Source organism: Capra hircus, chromosome 9 (genome assembly GCF_001704415.2).
Source record: "Capra hircus breed San Clemente chromosome 9, ASM170441v1, whole genome shotgun sequence".
NCBI classification, from domain to species: domain Eukaryota; kingdom Metazoa; phylum Chordata; class Mammalia; order Artiodactyla; family Bovidae; genus Capra; species Capra hircus.
In genome coordinates, this window is record NC_030816.1 from 73,191,129 (window position 1) to 73,208,790 (window position 17,662).

Below are 17,662 nucleotides of genomic sequence, written 5' to 3' on the forward strand. Positions count from 1 at the left end.
TAAGCGAAAACTGGACAAAGAGAAAGATGGAAAGGAACCCTGTAAATGGGAGTCTCAAGCATGGGCACAGCAGAAATGGAATGGCAGTGATGAGCTGTAAGCAGGAAAAAACAGAGGCCAGTCTGATCAGCTGGAATAAACTCATGCTGACCGTGGGCTCAATCTCACCCTCTATTCCCACCTCACATGCACAAGGCCCATGGCCTCAGCTACAAGACCTCCATAATCATACAGAGAAGGACAAATTGAACTTGAGTACACTACAGGACTGTTACTAAACATGGGAATTTAAATTGTCAGCCTTTCTTTTTCAAGGGAACAGTTATATTTCAGGAAAATTTCTTGGATATAAACAATGAACTGTGGTCATGTAAGGAAAGTCCCCAATTATACAATTAACAGAGAAAAACATCTATGTTGGGGCTCATTAAGAGGGCTTTCATGTGCTTTGAAAACTGAGTTCTATATTTTGAATTATAAGACATACAGACAATTAAGCTGCTCTTAAGACATCTACCTTGATTGCTGCTGACAGGGATTGTTTCAAAGAAATATTGTTTTAAGAGGTTATTCAGTTCAGTTCATTTCAGTCGCTCAGTTGTGTCCGACTCTTTGAGACCCCATGAATCGCAGCACGCCAGGCCTCCCTGTCCATCACCAACTCCCGGAGTTCACTCAAACTCATGTCCATCGAGTCGGTGATTCAATCCAGCCATCTCATCCTCTGTTGTCCCCTTCTCTTTCTGCCCCCAATCCCTCCCAGCATCAGAGTCTTTTCCAATGAGTCAACTCTTCACATGAGGTGGACAAAGTACTGGAGTTTCAGCTTTAGCATCACTCCTTCCAAAGAATACCCAGGACTGATCTCCTTCAGAATGGACTGGTTGGATCTCCTTGCAGTCCAAGGGACCCTCAAGAGTCTTCTCCAACACCACAGTTCAAACGCATCAATTCTTTGGCGCTCAGCCTTCTTCACAGTCCAACTCTCACATCTGTACATGACTACTGGAAAAACCATAGCCTTGACCAGACGGACCTTTGTTGGCAAAGTAATGTCTCTGCTTTTGAATATGCTGTCTAGGTTGGTCATAACTTTCCTTCCAAGGACTAAGCATCTTTTAATTTAATGGCTGCAATTAAGAGAAGAATTGATGCTGCAACCTAATATTGTTTTTGATGTTTTATTTCTAATCTTCTTACATTGTTGACATGCAGCAAAACACTTGCGGGGGAGCAGAATGTAAGAATGAAAGTCTAACCTTGTTCCCAGCACTTTCTTTTGTACTCTTGTGTTCTGAACTCCTGAAGTGTATGGCATTATACCAAAACGAATCTCCCCCTAGTTCTTCTTTTCCAGTAAATATGGTATTCTTATCTTGGAATTTAGATACTCTGAGTGCTGTAAAATGCCATCCTGAGAGTTTCTGACAATTCAGTAAATTTCACTTATTCATCGTCTAGGCATCTTGTCCTGTTCCATCTTTTCTGCCCTTTTTTAGACCTAAAATAAAGGTAAAGGTGCATGCGCTGTCGTGTCCGACTCTTTGCGACCCCTTGGATTATAGCCCACCAGGCTCCTCTGTCCATGGGATTTCCCATACCAGAATACTGGAGCAGGTTGCCATTTCCTCCCCAGGGGACCTTCCCAGCTCAGGGATTGAACTCAAGTCTCTGGCGTCTCCTGCATTGGCAGGTGGATTCTTTACTGCTGAGCTTCCTGGCACCTAGATGGAACAGTCTCACCATACCCATTTTTATCAATTCAACTGTGGAAAACAATACTATCAGACCAAACTGGTACTTTTGTAGTTGCCTCAGGGAAGACTTCCTGCCAGAGGAGATAAACACTACAATGTCAGCAGAAACCTCAGATCGGTTTGTATTCCTGAAGATTTTCACCACTCTTGCAGTTTTTGAGCCATCTGAAAGTTGAGGCCAGACAAATGTTTTTCACCTGGTCTACCTAGAGAACTGAATCGAAATTACTTTGGCCTAAAAGATGCTATTTTGTTGCGATGTTTTAAGTACATCACTTAATATTTGTGTACTCTGGTTTCATGAGCCTGTTCACAGTTGTCAAAGTCAACTATAGAAATAGAATTTTTGCAAAAGTTCAACTTCCCAAGACCATCTCCTCAAGTATGTCTTAGATCAAGACTGTGACAGACAATTCATCTTCCCTGCTCCTGCCCATATATTTCATTTGTTTTGCAAGATTTTTTTTTTTTTCTGACGAGGGAAGTAATTCTTTTTCCAATCTACAGTTTCCCTTGACCCTCAACTTGGGTCTTGCAGGGAAAACACTGTGAAGGCTTGTGTCAGAGTGCAATGCTATGAAAATAGAGTGAGTGGTGAGATTATCTGACCTCAAACTACCACTTCTCTTAACCCTGTGTTTTGTCTCTTCCTTTCTCACCCATGACCCCCTCACCCTTCTTTGCATCCATTTCTCTTTCCTCGTTTGTCTCTGATGGTGGCTGCAACGCCAGCACTAACTTGAGAAAGCAAAACATTTAAAAATCAATCGATCGCTAGAGAAGCAGGCAGGGTGCGTCCAAGGACACCATTTGAGTTTTGGACACGTTCTTCCCTTCAAGGGAGGTCCTGGTTACCAGTGTGAACAAGGTCTGCTCCCTCATGGCATCATTTAACAAAACAAATCTGATCTTGCTCATTCCATAATTCAAATGGGTTTCCACATTTTATTTCTAAATGTTGACTCTGTTTTCATTCTCATTAGCAAAGTCATCCCTTTTAATTGTGTCCTGCAAATCTTTTGTAATGGTGACAGATGCCTCCAGCTGTGAAGAGGGCATCAGACAGAAGCCATGTCAGCATTTACTGAATGCTGTCTTTACCCACCTAAACATAGCCTGAAAGTTCGATTTTCAGAATGAGAGTGTTCTGTGAGTTTATCCTGTGTAGACAGACTGGGCTCATCTTATGAAAATGGCGCTGTCCCCCTTTTCTCTTCTCCATCCACAGTGAGTGGACTCTCTGTGGGCCCATCAAGGACTCGTATAATCTGGACTTGCCCTGAGCCCACCTCACGGCCCCCCTCGAAGGGCCTTCCTCCTCCTCATCACCTTGCTTCCTGCCTCTCAGGTCGGCTTTCCTTTCCCAGGAGGAAGCTGACGTCAGGTGCACCCCCACCCACTTGTCTCCACCCCCGACGACTTGCCGGAAGCTCCCGCCCCTCTTACCTCAGGACACTCAGGGAGCGTGAGTGGCTCAGCCCCTGCTTGCATGGCATGATGGCAGGTTCTGTCATGGGCGCCAAGGACCGCAGTGTCCACTGAATGAGGCTGTGAGGATGGAGGGAGACCCTTCCACTTGTTCCCGCAAAGGGCCATTAACTAACCACCTCCCCCTCCTCCTCCCGCAGGCAGCCCCTCACCCTGCCCCCCAAACAGCTACAACATTTTCCATGATGGCCTTTCTCTCACTTCAAAGCGTCTCCTTAGTCACTCACCGACAGGGATCAAAGCCTGGGCCACTAGCCTCCGATACTCTTCATTTTTTGATGAAGTTAACAGCCCAGAAATAACCTCTACTTTTTTTTTTTTTTGGCTGTGCCAGATCTTCAGCACATGGGCTTTCACTAGTTACAGAGCTTAGGCCTAGTTACCCTGTGGCACATGGGATCTTAGTTCCCTGAGCAGGGATTGAACCCACGTCTCCTTGGAAGGTGATTCTTAACCACTGGACAACCAGGGAAGTCCCAAGGACTAACCTCTACTTTTAGGTCACAGATGAAAAAGAAGATATACTTTCAGTAGAATGGAACTTGCCAGGGGTGAGGAGGAAGCAGGGAGATGGGATTTATTATTTAATGGGCACAGAATTTCAGTTTGGGCTGATGAGAAAGCTCTGGAGATGGGTGATGGGTTCTGGGGATGGTTGCTCTATAGTGTAAATGTACTTAATGCCACTGAAATGCACCCTTACAAGTAGTGGAGAAGGTAAATTTTGCCTGTGTATTTTACCACAACTAAAAAAATATATATATATATATATATATATATAAATAAACTTTCAAAAGCTGTTTGCAGTCATAAAACTACTGTAGTAGGAGGACGTGCATGCTTGCTAAGTCACTTCAGTCTGTCTGACTCTTTGTGACCCTATGAACCCTTTAGTGGGCCGCCCTGCATGGAATCGTAGGACCCAGCTTTTATGCTAATTAATAGTCATTCTTTACAAGACCAAGGAAGTGCAGTTGAGGTTTTTAAAAGTACGTTGCAGTCTGAGGGTTGAACTGCATCACCATCTGCCTGCTTTGTCTTTCTAATCCCTAACCCTACTACTCTGGTTGCTCTTTATCATGGATATGAAGCCCAGTTTAGTTAAGAAGAGACTGATACATCCAGGGTGCTTGTGGTTATCGGAGGTTGGCAGAGCCGACTTCTGGAACTAGTTAGTTGTTCATGCAGCTGTGTGAATGTCACCTTGTGTACGTCTGGAAGCTGACAAGAGTTGTGTTGGCCTGGCTAACTCTGCTCCTGAGCACTGTTTTCCAGTGTCTGGAATGGCATTCATACGCCTGTGCCTGAAATCACACCATCAGAGTCATTCCTTCGCGTGACTCTGGATTCTTCTCTGTGAAGATTTTCTTTGAAAATGCAAACACACACACACACACACACACACACACACACAGAGAACAGCATTCTGTAAATTAATACACAAAATAAATAGGATCCGTGACTCATTATATCTACTTTCCTTTACCACGTGCGTGTGCTAAGTCTCTTCAGTCGTGTCCAACTCTGCAACTCCATGGACCGTAGCCCACCAGGCTTCTCTGACCGTGGGATTCTCTAGGCAAGAATACAGAAGTGGGTTGTCATGCCCTCCTCTGGGGGATCTTCCCGATCCAGGGATTGAACCAGCATCTCTTATGTCTCCTGCACTGGTAGACGAGTTCTTCACCTCTAGCGCTACCAGAGCACTGTAATAGTGGCTGAAATTCATGAACTGAGACACATCCACCCTGGTTTTCGTGTCTTCATTGGTTGAGCGCCTACTGTGTACCATGCTGTGTCTAAGGACGTTGTTCCTGGCTTCTGGAGTCACAAGTCTGATGGGAGAGGCAGACCCGGACACACAGTGCTGGAAAGAGCACTTGGAGCCAGAGGAGGAAGGGACCGACACGAGTATGGGATTTCACTGGGGAAGGATGTGGTGGTGATTCTGGGCTGCGTTTTGAAAGGTGAAGAGTCTGCCAGCTGGAAAGGTGGGAGCAGGGTCATGTCAGTTTGTTTTCTCTGAGCTCTTTCTGACCCTTGACAGAATGTCTGGGTGTCCTCATCAGAAGGTCATGGGGTGAGAGAAGCCTGTGGGCCCCTCAGGAGGTCCCCAGAGCGAGACCTCTGCCCAGAGCTCCGAGTGGTCTCCCAGGCTCTTCAGGGTCATTGCTTCCAGGCTGTTCAAAGAGAAGGGGGAGGAATTTTTAAGACAAATTTAGCCAACCTGATCCTTTTGCCTGGGGAAGGCCTCGCTCTTAGACCAGCTTTCAGTGCATTTGTCTAATCCCTTTGTGGAAGGAATTAAAATGCAACACCTAGACGCTGGCTTTATTTTTATCTGAAATCCCTCACCATCATTTGAGGACAATTGTATTGATTTTTGTTGTGTTCACGTTATTGCTTACATTGTTACTTGCCTCAGCTCTGGAATCTTCTTTCCACGGTTCAGAGCACAGATTCTGGAGCCAGACTGCCTGGGTTCATATCCTGGCTCAGCCACAATTTAAGCACTCCCTGCCTCTGTTTCCCCAGTATAAATGGGGATAATTACAATTTCTACTCCACTGAGGTTTTGTGGGGGCTTCCCAGGTGTTGCTAGTAGTAAAAAAACCAACCTGCCAATGCAGGAGACATAAGAGATGCGATCCCTGGGTCAGGTCAGGAAGATCCCTTTGGAGGAGGGCACAACAACCCACTCCAGTATGCTTGCCTAGAGAACCCCATGGACAGAAGAGCCTGGTGGGCTACAGTCCATAAGGTCACAAAGAGCTGAACACAACTGAAGTGACTTAGCACACACACATGAAGTGTTATGAGGCTTCAGTGAGTTGGTTACAAAATATTTACAGCAAGGTGAACAGGGAGCATTTAATACATCTTGGCTGTTATTCTCCACTTCCTGCAGAGCCCCTAATCTGAGACTGTTCTAATTAGAATGTAGAATAAGTACCATATCCTCCAGTGAGGCTTTCAGAATTTACCAGGCAGTCAAAACATTCCATGAGGGTCAATGGGTCTGTTCCAGACACTGTTAATAGATACAAAACCCAGTTCAGTGTGGCCCCTCCCTGGGGACCTCTAGCCTTGTGAGAAAACGAGATAGTATCTATACCTTCACGGTGACAATTCCTGCATTTTGCACAGTGCTGACTCCCGAACAGTCTTCACAGCCTCTCAGTAAGTTCCTGGAATATCCTGCAGGATAATAAGCGTTTCTACCAGGAAACACTGCCTGCTGGTTTGATTGTTCACTGGTGGCACAGTGGTAAAGAATCCGCTGTACCGGGGTCCAGCCCGGGTAGGTCCAGGGTGATTCGAAGGTGGGGACGGAGTCGGCGTCTTTGGAAAAATACATATTTAATCACAGATATAGAGAGATTAGAAATGGATAGTGTAGTAGGAAGACTAGTGGAGAAAAAGAGGCTGAATAACTTGGATTACATGGAATAGCATCCATGCTCCAGAAGAGAATTCAGCCAGAAAAAAGGGAGCAAGAAAGAAGCAACATGGGGGAATCAGTCTTTCCGGAAACTGATCCGATTTCTTTATTTTTGGGTTTGCTTATATACCTTTTGTTACACATAGGGATGAATACAGAGTCACGCGGGGGTCAGCAGTCCTGACCTTTATCAAAATCAGGTGCTTCACATAAATGTATAAAAAAAGGTCTTAGGGATATTACATCATCTTCTGGCCATGAGTGAGACCTGCTGACATTTTATGATCCTTCTTTCTGATAACCAAAAAACTTATTTCTTCCAAGGGTGTTTTTTCTTAAACCAGGCACCACCCTCCAAATAGAGTAACATTCCTATAGGGTGAGGGTGTAGTGAGTTACAATCAAGAAAGGAATTTATTTAACCCAAGGTTAACATGATTAGTCTTAAAGGTTAATACTTATTTCTCCTATATGCTTAAAGGTTAATACTTATTTCTCCTATATGTTAGTTATATTCATTATAAGAGTAGGGAACATGGAGATTTAGCAGCAAACATCAGCCCAACAAATGAAAATCCTTTCACCAATGCTCCCCTTAAGATCTATTTAGTCTTAAGATATGATAAAGTTACATTCTTACATAGCAAGGACACTGATTTATAACAAAGTACAGTGATCTATTACAAAAGAGAAAATCCATTAACTCAAAAAGTCTAGTATTGCTAACATCAAAAACTACTATATTTCCTTTGCTATATTCCAAATACATTGATTAATATATTCCCAAGTGCCTAAGGATATGGAGGCCTGGCGGCAATCATTGACTCAACAAGAAGGAAAAGTCCTATGCTAATTACGACTCTCAAAATACTCCAAAACTCTCTGTGCTGTTTACAGTTGAGAGGTAGTAAACAATCTTGTGCCTAGTGGCAGCAGTATGGATAATCCTGTCACACAAGCTAGTCTGTCAGCAGAGAGGTTTGACCTGAGACATCCTTGTCCCACCCAGAGCAGGGAATTAGCAATTATTGACACAACAAATGAAAAAACCCTTCGCCAATATAATTCCTAACCAACACACTATACTAATAATTTCTAACTCCCCAAAATAATTTGCCTTTAGTAAGTCTAAAACATCTCGTGCCTCTCAGATTGGGAGGCTGTAAACAATCACATGTGGCCGGACGAACCTATACAGGTGGGCTAGATAACCTTCAGAGGAGTCCGTAAGCTGAAACACTCTTGTCACGCCCAAGAATTTTTATTGCCTTGGAGCTGCACGTTTACTCCTTCTCCGAGAGAAACGGTTATGGGGGAGAGCCCCCCGTAAAGTCAGAGGTGTAGGTGAGAGCATAAAACAGACTCTGGTTTTGGGGTTAGATGCTCGGGAACAGGGGGTTTCCTGAGGCTTGATCACGCCTTTGCGTATGCCAAGCCTCCTTCCTCATAACCTTTGCCATGGGCGGAATTCCTCACGCTGGCCCCCGGCACCGCTGGCCAGTGCAGGAGATGCTGGTTCAATCTCTGTGTCAGGAACATCCCCTGGAGGAGGAAATGGCAACCCATTCCAGTATTCTTGCCCGGGGAATCCCATGGACAGAGGACCCTGGCAGGCTGCAGTTCATGGGGTTGCAAAAGCTGGACACGACTTAGCGACTGAGCAGACAGGTCCTCTGGTGATGATGTGTTTACCTAGAGGGGAACTAGTGTGTACGTGGGCTTGATTTTCCTCCAGGAAGGATGGTTTGTAACCAGCTCCATGTTTGTGTGCATCTTAGGTTTGGAGGAGACCAGCCTGTCTACATCAACATCATCAGAGATCCTGTCAACCGGTTTTTATCTAACTATTTTTTCCGTCGGTTTGGAGACTGGCGAGGAGAACAGAATCACATGATTCGCACCCCCAGCATGAGGCAGGAGGAGCGCTACCTGGTGAGTCCTGTCACCTCAGATATGTAGCCCCCGCCTCAGGGCCATCTGGTCCTTGGGCTCCATGTGATGAGGGCACCGCTTCAGGAAGCAAGTTTCTGCCAGTGAAAAATTAATTTTCCAGATCATTCAGATCCAAACAAACATTTTCTCAGATGACTTTCTAACCTTGTTTTCCTGTTTTTCTTTAGTGTTGATTTCAGGTCCTGGAGAAAAAACAGTTTTTCTCAGGGAATCCTGACCAGCACTATTGTTTTGGTGCATTTGGGGATTTCTTTTAAAAGGTCACAGAGTGCTTACTCACACCTCATCCCGTTCAATTTCCACGACAGCCACATGAGGGAGGGGTACTTTGAGAGGAGGACCCTAAGATTCAAAAAACTGTGAACACAACCATGACTGACTGTTTCCAGGTCCTCTTACTCCAAGTCCAAGGTTCTTTCCAGCACAGCGCACCAGAATCAGGCATCCCAGTGAAATCTGTTGGCTTTTCCGGACCTTATTTTGGGACCCTCAACGTCACAGGGATGTTGATTTTGATCCCAAGAGTTGCTTCCACAGCTCGAAGTTGGTAACAGATGAAAGTAGTGCATCTTATTGTCAGCTCCAGAATAAAAGATGCGTTTCCCACTAGTTTGTGACCTAGATTGACAAACGCTTGCTGAGGGCTTAGAGCCTGGTGTTAAAGAGGCTGAGACCCTGGCCTCTGTGTCTGCAGGAGCCTGTTGGTTTCACCCAGACAATCCTGGGCTCTCAGGCCCAGAAGAGAGAGAAGAATGTATGGAGGGCTCAGTGCAAATCTGCCTCCACTGCTGGCATGCAACACAGAGGCCATGCCCACCACTGCTGTGTGCACAGAAGCATCCTTCAGCTAAAGAAGAGTAGTGTTAGTTACAGTTCCAGCACAAGTTCTCTTTCCTCATTTGATTTTAAAAAGCATAATAACAGTATGCATTTGGAGGATGGAGCATTTTTCAACAATATCACTTTCATGTCTTAAAATCCACAGTTAGAGTTGAGAAAATTGAGATGCACAGAAGTATCTTATCCAGTGCTACACAGCTAGTTATAGATGGGCCAAGACTAGAAACAAAGGCTTTTTACTGGCCATTCAGCATTTGTTCAACTACCTAATGCTTCAGGGACGTATTCTGATGTAATATTTTTAAAGTGCCTTTTAATTTTTTTCTCTTTCCATTATGATGGCAAAAACTCTTATCTCTTCCTTTATATGTTATGAATACGGCTCTGTATTTTTTATTATGACAAGCACATATTTTTTATAATGACAAGTACATATTCAGAGTATAGAACCACTTACTAGAGGAATAATGTCTTTATTGTTTGTATTGGACCCGATTCGCCTGTTATGTTTTTTGAAAACATAGAGCATATTCCATGTAATCAAAATGTCTTGCAAAGTTTCTGTTCAAAGTTTTGGTTCGATCCGATACTAGTGAGAACCAAGTTACAGCAGAGGATGCCAAAAAACCCAAAGATTTGAAAACAAGTTTTATGAATCTTACTCTTCAAATATTAATGTAGGTAATAAGTAAATTCATAGTCTATCAGATGGAGGAGACCAGCCTGTCTACATCAGGGAAAGTGAAGGGGCAGTCCCAGGGATCTGTCATGTGGGCAGGGGGTTGTGGCGGGCAGGGGACCAGCTGCAATGTTAATAAGCAAACCAGGGAAGGCATTGGATCTAGCATATCAGCAATGATTAGAATGAGAGAGAGACTTGATCACGCAGTTGGCTGGGAGAACGCCGCCCAAGTAGAGAGGGGAACTGGAGCGAAGGCCTGACGTGGGCACTTGTGCGTGTCATTCAGAAACCAGCAGGGAAAAGGGGGTGGCTGGTATAGAGTGAGGGGTGGGGGCAAAGAGGTGGCAGGAGGTGAACTTGCAGAGGTAACTCTTGGAGACCATGCACCATATAAAGCTCTGTGAGTTGCTGTGATGACTTTGAATTGAGAAATAAAATGAATACCCCCCAATCATACACACCTTTTTTTTTTGAAGGATAGCTGATTTACAACGTTGTGTTAATTTCTGCTGTATAGCAAAGTGATTCATTACGCACACATATATATATACATTCTTTTTTTGATACTCTTTTCCCCTGTGGTTTATCATTGGATACTGAATATAGTTCTCTGTACTATACAGTAGGACCTTGTTGTTTATCCTCTCTGTATAGAATAGCTTATATCCGCTAACCTCCCATTCCATCCTCCCCCACCTCCTTCCCTTTTGGCAACTACAAGTTTGTTCTCTATGTCTTTGAGTCTGTGTCTCTTTCACAGATAGGTTCATTTGTGCCAAATTTTAAATAACACATAAGTGGTTATCATATGGTATTTGTCTTTCCCTTCCTGACTTCACTTGGTTTGATCATCTCTAGTTCTATCCATGTTGCAGCAAATGGCATTATTTCATTCTTTTTATGGCTGAGGAGTACTCTTGTCTGAGGAAGGCAATGGCACCCCACTCCAGTACTCTTGCCTGGAAAATCCCATGGACGGAGGAGCCTGGTGGGCTGCTGTCCATGGGGGTCGCACAGAGTCAAACATGACTGAAGCGACTTAGCAGCAGGAGCAGTACTCTTGTCTACGTGTACCACGTCTTCTTTGTCCATTTCTCTGTCGATGGACATTCAGGTTGTATCCATGTTTTGGCTGTTGTGAATAGTGCTGCTATGAACATAGGGGATTACAGTTTTGTCTGGGTATATGGTCAGGAGTGGGATTGCTGAATCATATGGTAATACTATTTTTAGTTTTCTGAGAAACCTCCATGGTGTTTTCCACTGTGGATGCACTAACTTACCAACCAACATTCCCACCAACACTAGAACGGTTCCGTTTTCTCCAACACCCTCTCCAGCATCTGTGATTTGTAGACTTTTTAACGATGGCCATTCTGACGGATGTGACGTGGTACCTCATTGTAGTTTTGATTTGCAATTCTCTAATAATTAGCGATTCCTTAGTGGGTCAGTCAGTAAAGAATCCACCTGCAATGCAGGAGACCTGATTTTGACCCCTGGGTTGGGAAGATCTCTTGGAGAAGGAAATGGCAACCCACTCCAGTGTTCTTTCCTGGAAAATCCCATGGAGAGAGGAGCCTGGCGGGCTATAGTCCATGGGATCACAAAGAGCCAGACTCAACTTAGCATCTAAACCACCACCCCCAGTAATTATTAACATTGTGCATCTTATCATGTTCCTAGTGGCCTTTTGTATTTTTTCTGTGGAGAAATGTCTATTTAGGTCTTCTGCTCATTTTTCAATCTGTTTTTCTGTTGTTGAGTTGTATGAAGTGTTTGTATATTTTGGAGATTAAGCCCTGTCACAAACTGTACACATCTTAATCAGTGATTCTTCCTCCTGAATCTCCTCTAGAAAGCTGAGCCTGCCTCCCAGCAGGGGATGCATCACCTCACAAGCCCACAGATACCCTCAGCAATTCTCTCCCTTTTTTCTGGGGGTCCAGACTCCTCCCTCCTGCTCTAGACTTATATCTGTTTGAAGCCTTGGTTCTTGTTCTGAAGTCTCACAAGCCTCTTTACATGGAAACTTTCCAGGGGATTTGATTGAAAATAGGGTCTGTGGGAGAGAGAGAGAGAGAGAGAGAGAGAGAGAGAGAGAGAGAGAGAGACCTTAAAGTTGTGCAGTGCACAACCTACCCAACTGTACGTGGATGTTCCAATATTCTTCAGTGCTCCCACCAACTGCTGGCTGCCTATATCATTTCTCTGAGTGATATAATGTCTTCACATTTGTCCTCTCCTCCCAATGGCTAGCAAGGTCTTTGAGAACAAGATAAGATCAGAGTTCCATCTCTGTCCCTGGAATTCAGAAGAGTGGCTGAATTAGCTGTTGTTGTTCAGTTGCTAAGTTGTGTCTGACTCTTTGTGACCCCATGGACTGCAGCACACCAGGCTTCCCTGTCTGTCACTATCTCCTGGAGTTTTCTCAAACTCATGTCCATTGAGTCAGTGATGCCATCCAACCATGTCATTCCCTGTTGCCCGCTTCTCCCCCTGCCTTCAATGTTTCCCAGCATCAGGATCTTTTCCAATGAGTCAGCTCTTTACATCAGGTGGCCAAAGTATTGGAGCTTCAGCTTTTTTTTTAAAGCCAGTAAAATGTTGAAAACTGGTAATGGAGACAAGTCTTGCATTTTTGGAGAGCCTTTATGATATGAGAGATTCTGGGGAAATTCCCTGCCTGGAATTCTACCCTCAGAGATTCACAGGGGCCCCCATTCCACACATAAATCACTGTGTCCTGAGAAGGGCCCATGTCAGATGAGCTCGGCTCATTCCTTGGCCAGGCCCCAGCAGGAGAGCCCTGAGCTCCCCCCAAACAGCAGAGGGAGAATCGGGGAGCAAAGAGCAAGGAGGGCCCCAGAGACACGTGACTCCTTCAGATCCAGCTCCTGTCTGACCCTGTTAGGAGACTGTTCTCTTGTTCAAAGGATGGTTTGTTTATTTGGAAGAAGCCAGTGTATTGCCTTTTTTTCTTTTTTAATAGCTGAAACTTTTTATTCCCTCTCCTCGATCCCATTAGACACTTGGAATAAAACTGTCCCCTTTCAGAGCCTGTCCTCATTTTGGCAAGCCTGGGTGGTCAGTTGTTTCACTCAAAAGAGGGTGTTGTTTGTGTCTCGCTGGGGTGCAGGGCAGCTGTGAAGAGACCGGGTCCCCTCAGTGAGGCCCTGCCTGGGGGTGAGGGCCCAAGAGGGGAGGCAGGCGAGCCCAAGTAGGCAGGCAGGGCGACCACCCCCTTGGGGACCGAGCAGCAAGGCCTCTTGCTGCTCACACACAGAGTCACGGGCGCTGGCCTGAGACGGGTCCACTGGTGTCCCCACTTGATTCCAGACCCCAGGGCTCCAAAGCCCTTTGCTTTATCCAGTTGCCAAAAATAAGGCAGTTCTGCTCCTGGCTGTGGGCCTTGCAGAGCTGCTTAGCATACGACTGAGAGAGGGTGGGGTTTGGGGGCTGAAATATTATCATCTGTGATGCCAGGTGGTTGGGAAGAAACTGGAAATAGGAACAGGGATTGTAGGGTTCCTGAAGGTCAGTCATGAGGAGCCTCTCTTCTCTTGGATGTAAGAATGGGGCCTGGGTCTAGTGATGGGTTAGGGGTCCAGCCCAGCATAGAAGCCAGGCCTCCTGACTCCATACTGTCTTGTTGGATCACTTGGACCTTATGTTTTACTTCCTGGATGGTAAAACGAGAAGAGGAGTGGGCCAAGTTCCATGGTTTTTGAGCAAAATCATTTCATCTGATGCATCTTTACAAAGACATAGCTGTTATAACAATTTTTTTTTCAAATACTCAAGCATCTTAGAGCTATTTCCCATATTTTCTGAAAACAGATTTCCTAAAAGCTTCTACTTCTCTCCAAAAAAATCTTCACTTATTTATCAGAAAATGATTTTACAATAAATTATTGCTAGAATGGGTAAAATTCAGCGTATAGCAGCCATGCTATGAAAAGGCAGTTCTCTGGGGCTCGTTTCCCTCTGTTGGGAGCCAGGCACTCGGCTCACCATTGCAGAGGTGGCTGCGTCCTTTCTTGGTTTTAGGCTCAGGAGGTGGGGCGGGCGGATCTGAGTGTAGGCGCACGTGGACACGTGCCAGGGCTTAAGACTTTTGTCCAGCCGGAGTCCAGGCTGCTTTATTTCCAGGGCAAGGACATACCTGGCACCCAGAATGCAGTTAAGGAGAATGAATGTCTGCTAATGAAGAGCAACTGTTGTGATTTACAAGCGAGGGAGAGCGTCTTGTTCCCTAGAAGCCACTCCCTTCTCCAGTCCCCAAATTTCCCTGAAAACAGCTGCCATTTCCACTCTGTTAGTTATACGTGTGTGATTTTTTTTTTTTTGCTTGTTGTTTGCCTAAAACCTGGCCTGAGAAAGGTTCATGGTGAACACTTCTGCAGAGATACCACTTGGCATTTTCAGACAACAATAACAAAAATGTCCAATTGAACTCTTTACCCAAATTCCTGCAACTTCACCAGATGACCGTTCCCTAGGTGATCCGCCATTTGTAGAGCAGAAAGAGGGAAAGGCATTTTCCCAGGGAGAGAACTGCCTCTGTGATGCTGTTTATTCGTCTTGGCTGTAAAGCGTGGAAAGTAATGCATGTTTAAAAGAAAAGATGTGTAATTTACAGCTTCTTAATTCATAAAGAATTCAGTGAATCATGTTGGATTCTGGAGAAGCCTGAACACGGGCCAGCATCAGCAAAGGTTTTCAGAAAGCTATGCGTTTTAATCCGCTTGAAAGCTTTGGACTCTGAGCACCCTTAGCTTTGGAAGTGTATCTATGAAATACTCGATTCTGGAAATTTCCACTCAGTCCTGATTGGCTGAGGCTGTCCTGGGAATGAAACCGCAGGCTGTCCCTTCATCCCTCAAACATCATTCTTCTTAAAGGAAGAAAACGAATAAGGGATTTGGATCATCCGCTTTTTACGTAGTTCAGTAAATATATGTATTTTCCAAAGCTCCGAAGGTAAGAAAGTCATGCTCTTTGTCTCCATCTAGTTTGGATTTGGCCTATGACTGCAGGCTGAGCAAGCGGCCCAGGACATGGTTTACTTAGCTTCTATTCTCTGCTGCCCCAGCTGGGTGACAAGCCAATGGATTTAGCCTCCACAAACCTTACTCTTCTCTTCTGTACAATGGGACCATATTACCTTGTCTGTTTCACAGGCTTCTCAAGAAAATAAACTGAACATTCTACACAGAAGTGTCCTGAGAGCTAAAACTTTCCAAAACACTTTTTGGAATTAATGCTTTCACACCCCTGGCTCTGTCAGTGGCTCCCGGAGACCACTCATTTCCTATAAATCAGGGCGAATGGGGATGTTTATCTCTTTTGGGGAGCCAGCGGCTGCTGCTGTTCTCCTGTGGCTCAGGGTACCCTGGGCCATGTCCTGAACCATCAGGTCCGCTTCTGCTGAACCTCTCAGATGGCCCCACTAGACCCCTTCTCCTGGGAATCTGTTTCTAAGGAAACTGCTTCTCTGTGTTCCCAACAGCTGGAGACATGTTTTGATCCCAGCCTGCTGGCACCCATTTGTCCCACGTTTATTTACTTGGAAATCTAAGCTGGTGTAGGCAAGTGCTTGTAAAGTCCCCAAAGCGGTGCGTTCTCACCCCGGAGGGTGGGGAGGAGAGGTGTACAGGGCCACAGGCTCTGACACACTGAGCCACACAGAGGACGAAGGTGCTACTCCGGAGAGAGATGTCTCTGACATCTGTTCCTCCAGAGGTGTGTTGAAAGCAGGGATCGCAAGTATTTAGAGAACCAAAGACGAGCTCTGTTGGTTTAGCAATACCTGGAGTATCCCTGAGACTCAACCCACCACTGGTTTCTTGAAAGATGGAAGAAGAGGACCACAGTTTGAAGAGCAAAGATGCCTTTAGAGAATGAGAATAGCACACATCTGACCAGCAGCAAGACAATGGGGTCTCAGTCTATACCCAGAGGACATGGCTTCTCTCAACTACCCAAATGAACAAGGAAATAAGTCTTCCTCTCAAGCCTCCGAAAAGGAATCAGCTTTGCCAACACCTTGAGGTTAGCCCAGTGGGACCTGTGTTCAGACTTCTGACCTACAGAACTGGAAGATCAGAAATGTTGGTTCACATTTCTCCCCCTTCTTTTCCTATCTCAGTTCTCTAACCCAGCTGAGAAGGGTTCTCCACTTTTAAGGATTTTTGTGAATCCATTGGGCTCATCCAGACAGTCTAGAATCATCTCCCCATCTCAAGGACTGTAACCATAATCACATCTGCAGAACCATTTTTTGCTGTATGTATATGGTGCCATATTCACAGGTCCCAGGGATTCAGGTGTGGACATCTTTGGGGTCTATTATTCTGCCCACCACAGTGTCACTGTGACTGTGGGGACTGAGGGAACTGTGGTGGGGTTGTGAGCATGACAGGCATTTTGAAACTTCGCTTGTCCCGGTCACTGGTGACTGTGCAGTGACGCCAAGCTAGGGCTGCCATAGTGACGCGAAGCTAGGGCTTCTCTGTCTCTGGTCTGCAGAACCAAGGGGCCAGTTATACGTTTCATTTTTACTTCTACTAGTGACTCATCCATCCACCCATCCACTCATTCATCATTCATTCATTTATTAATGATTTAGTGCTTTCTGTGTGATGAGAATAATAATCAGAACTGCAAATAAAATGCTGAGCAAAAATAGACCCCATGTCTGTCCTCATAGAGCTCAGAGTCCTACAAGGGAGGCAGGTGTTAACTCCCAAACCACACAAATTCATGTGAAATGTAACTGGCTCACATTTGACAACACAGAGAAACGGGCCACTGTCTGGGCATAGTTGACAAGTTTAGAGGCCAGAGGAGTGGTGGTTGAACTAAGATGTGAAGGGAAAGAGAAGAAGGAGGAACAATCTGGACATCGGGAACAGCACATGCAAAGGTCCTGCGGCAAAAGGGAACAAAGTGAGCAAAGGGGAAGAACCAGGGAGGCTAGAGCAGGGTGAACTGAGGGACAAAGGGAAGAGCTGAATCCTGCAGTGTGGGCAGGCAGAGGTTGGACCCCACAGAACTTCCCAGGGCCTCTTCACGAGGACTGGGGAGACTCTAAAGGATTTAAAGCAGGCCTTGGGGGTGGGGAAGCATGTTTACATGGGATCCCAAGATGTACATTTTGGGAAAAAAATGACTTTAACTTCAATATACAGTGTACAGAAGGGCTCCAGTTAATCTGAGGTTGCTGCAGTGATCAAGCGGGAGATAAACAATCAAGGAGCAAGTATTTACAGAGTGAGAACCATGCCTAAGGAGCAGCTCTAGGGTAGGGGCAGGGATGGTGATGGGGAGCATTTACCGTGGGGAGCACTTCACTGTCCTTCCATTTGCTGACTGCCTGGTTGGCAACAGAAAACCCAAACTTGAGGAACTGTCATTGGCTGGGGCATGATTAATTAGCAAAAGAATGCTGCAGACACTTCAGCCTGAGAATTGAGGAGAGGAAAGAAATCAGTGAGC

At 45.4% G+C, this 17,662-nt stretch overlaps 1 protein-coding gene across 1 annotated transcript in view; it reads left to right on the forward strand.

The window, feature by feature from the left end:
• UST (uronyl 2-sulfotransferase) overlaps nt 1–17,662 on the forward strand; it is a 316,888-nt gene that overhangs the window by 214,573 nt on the left and 84,653 nt on the right. The window contains exon 5 of the mRNA XM_018053327.1: nt 8,466–8,619. Within this exon, the coding sequence (XP_017908816.1) occupies nt 8,466–8,619 (154 nt within the window). The remainder of the gene's footprint in view (nt 1–8,465; nt 8,620–17,662) is intronic.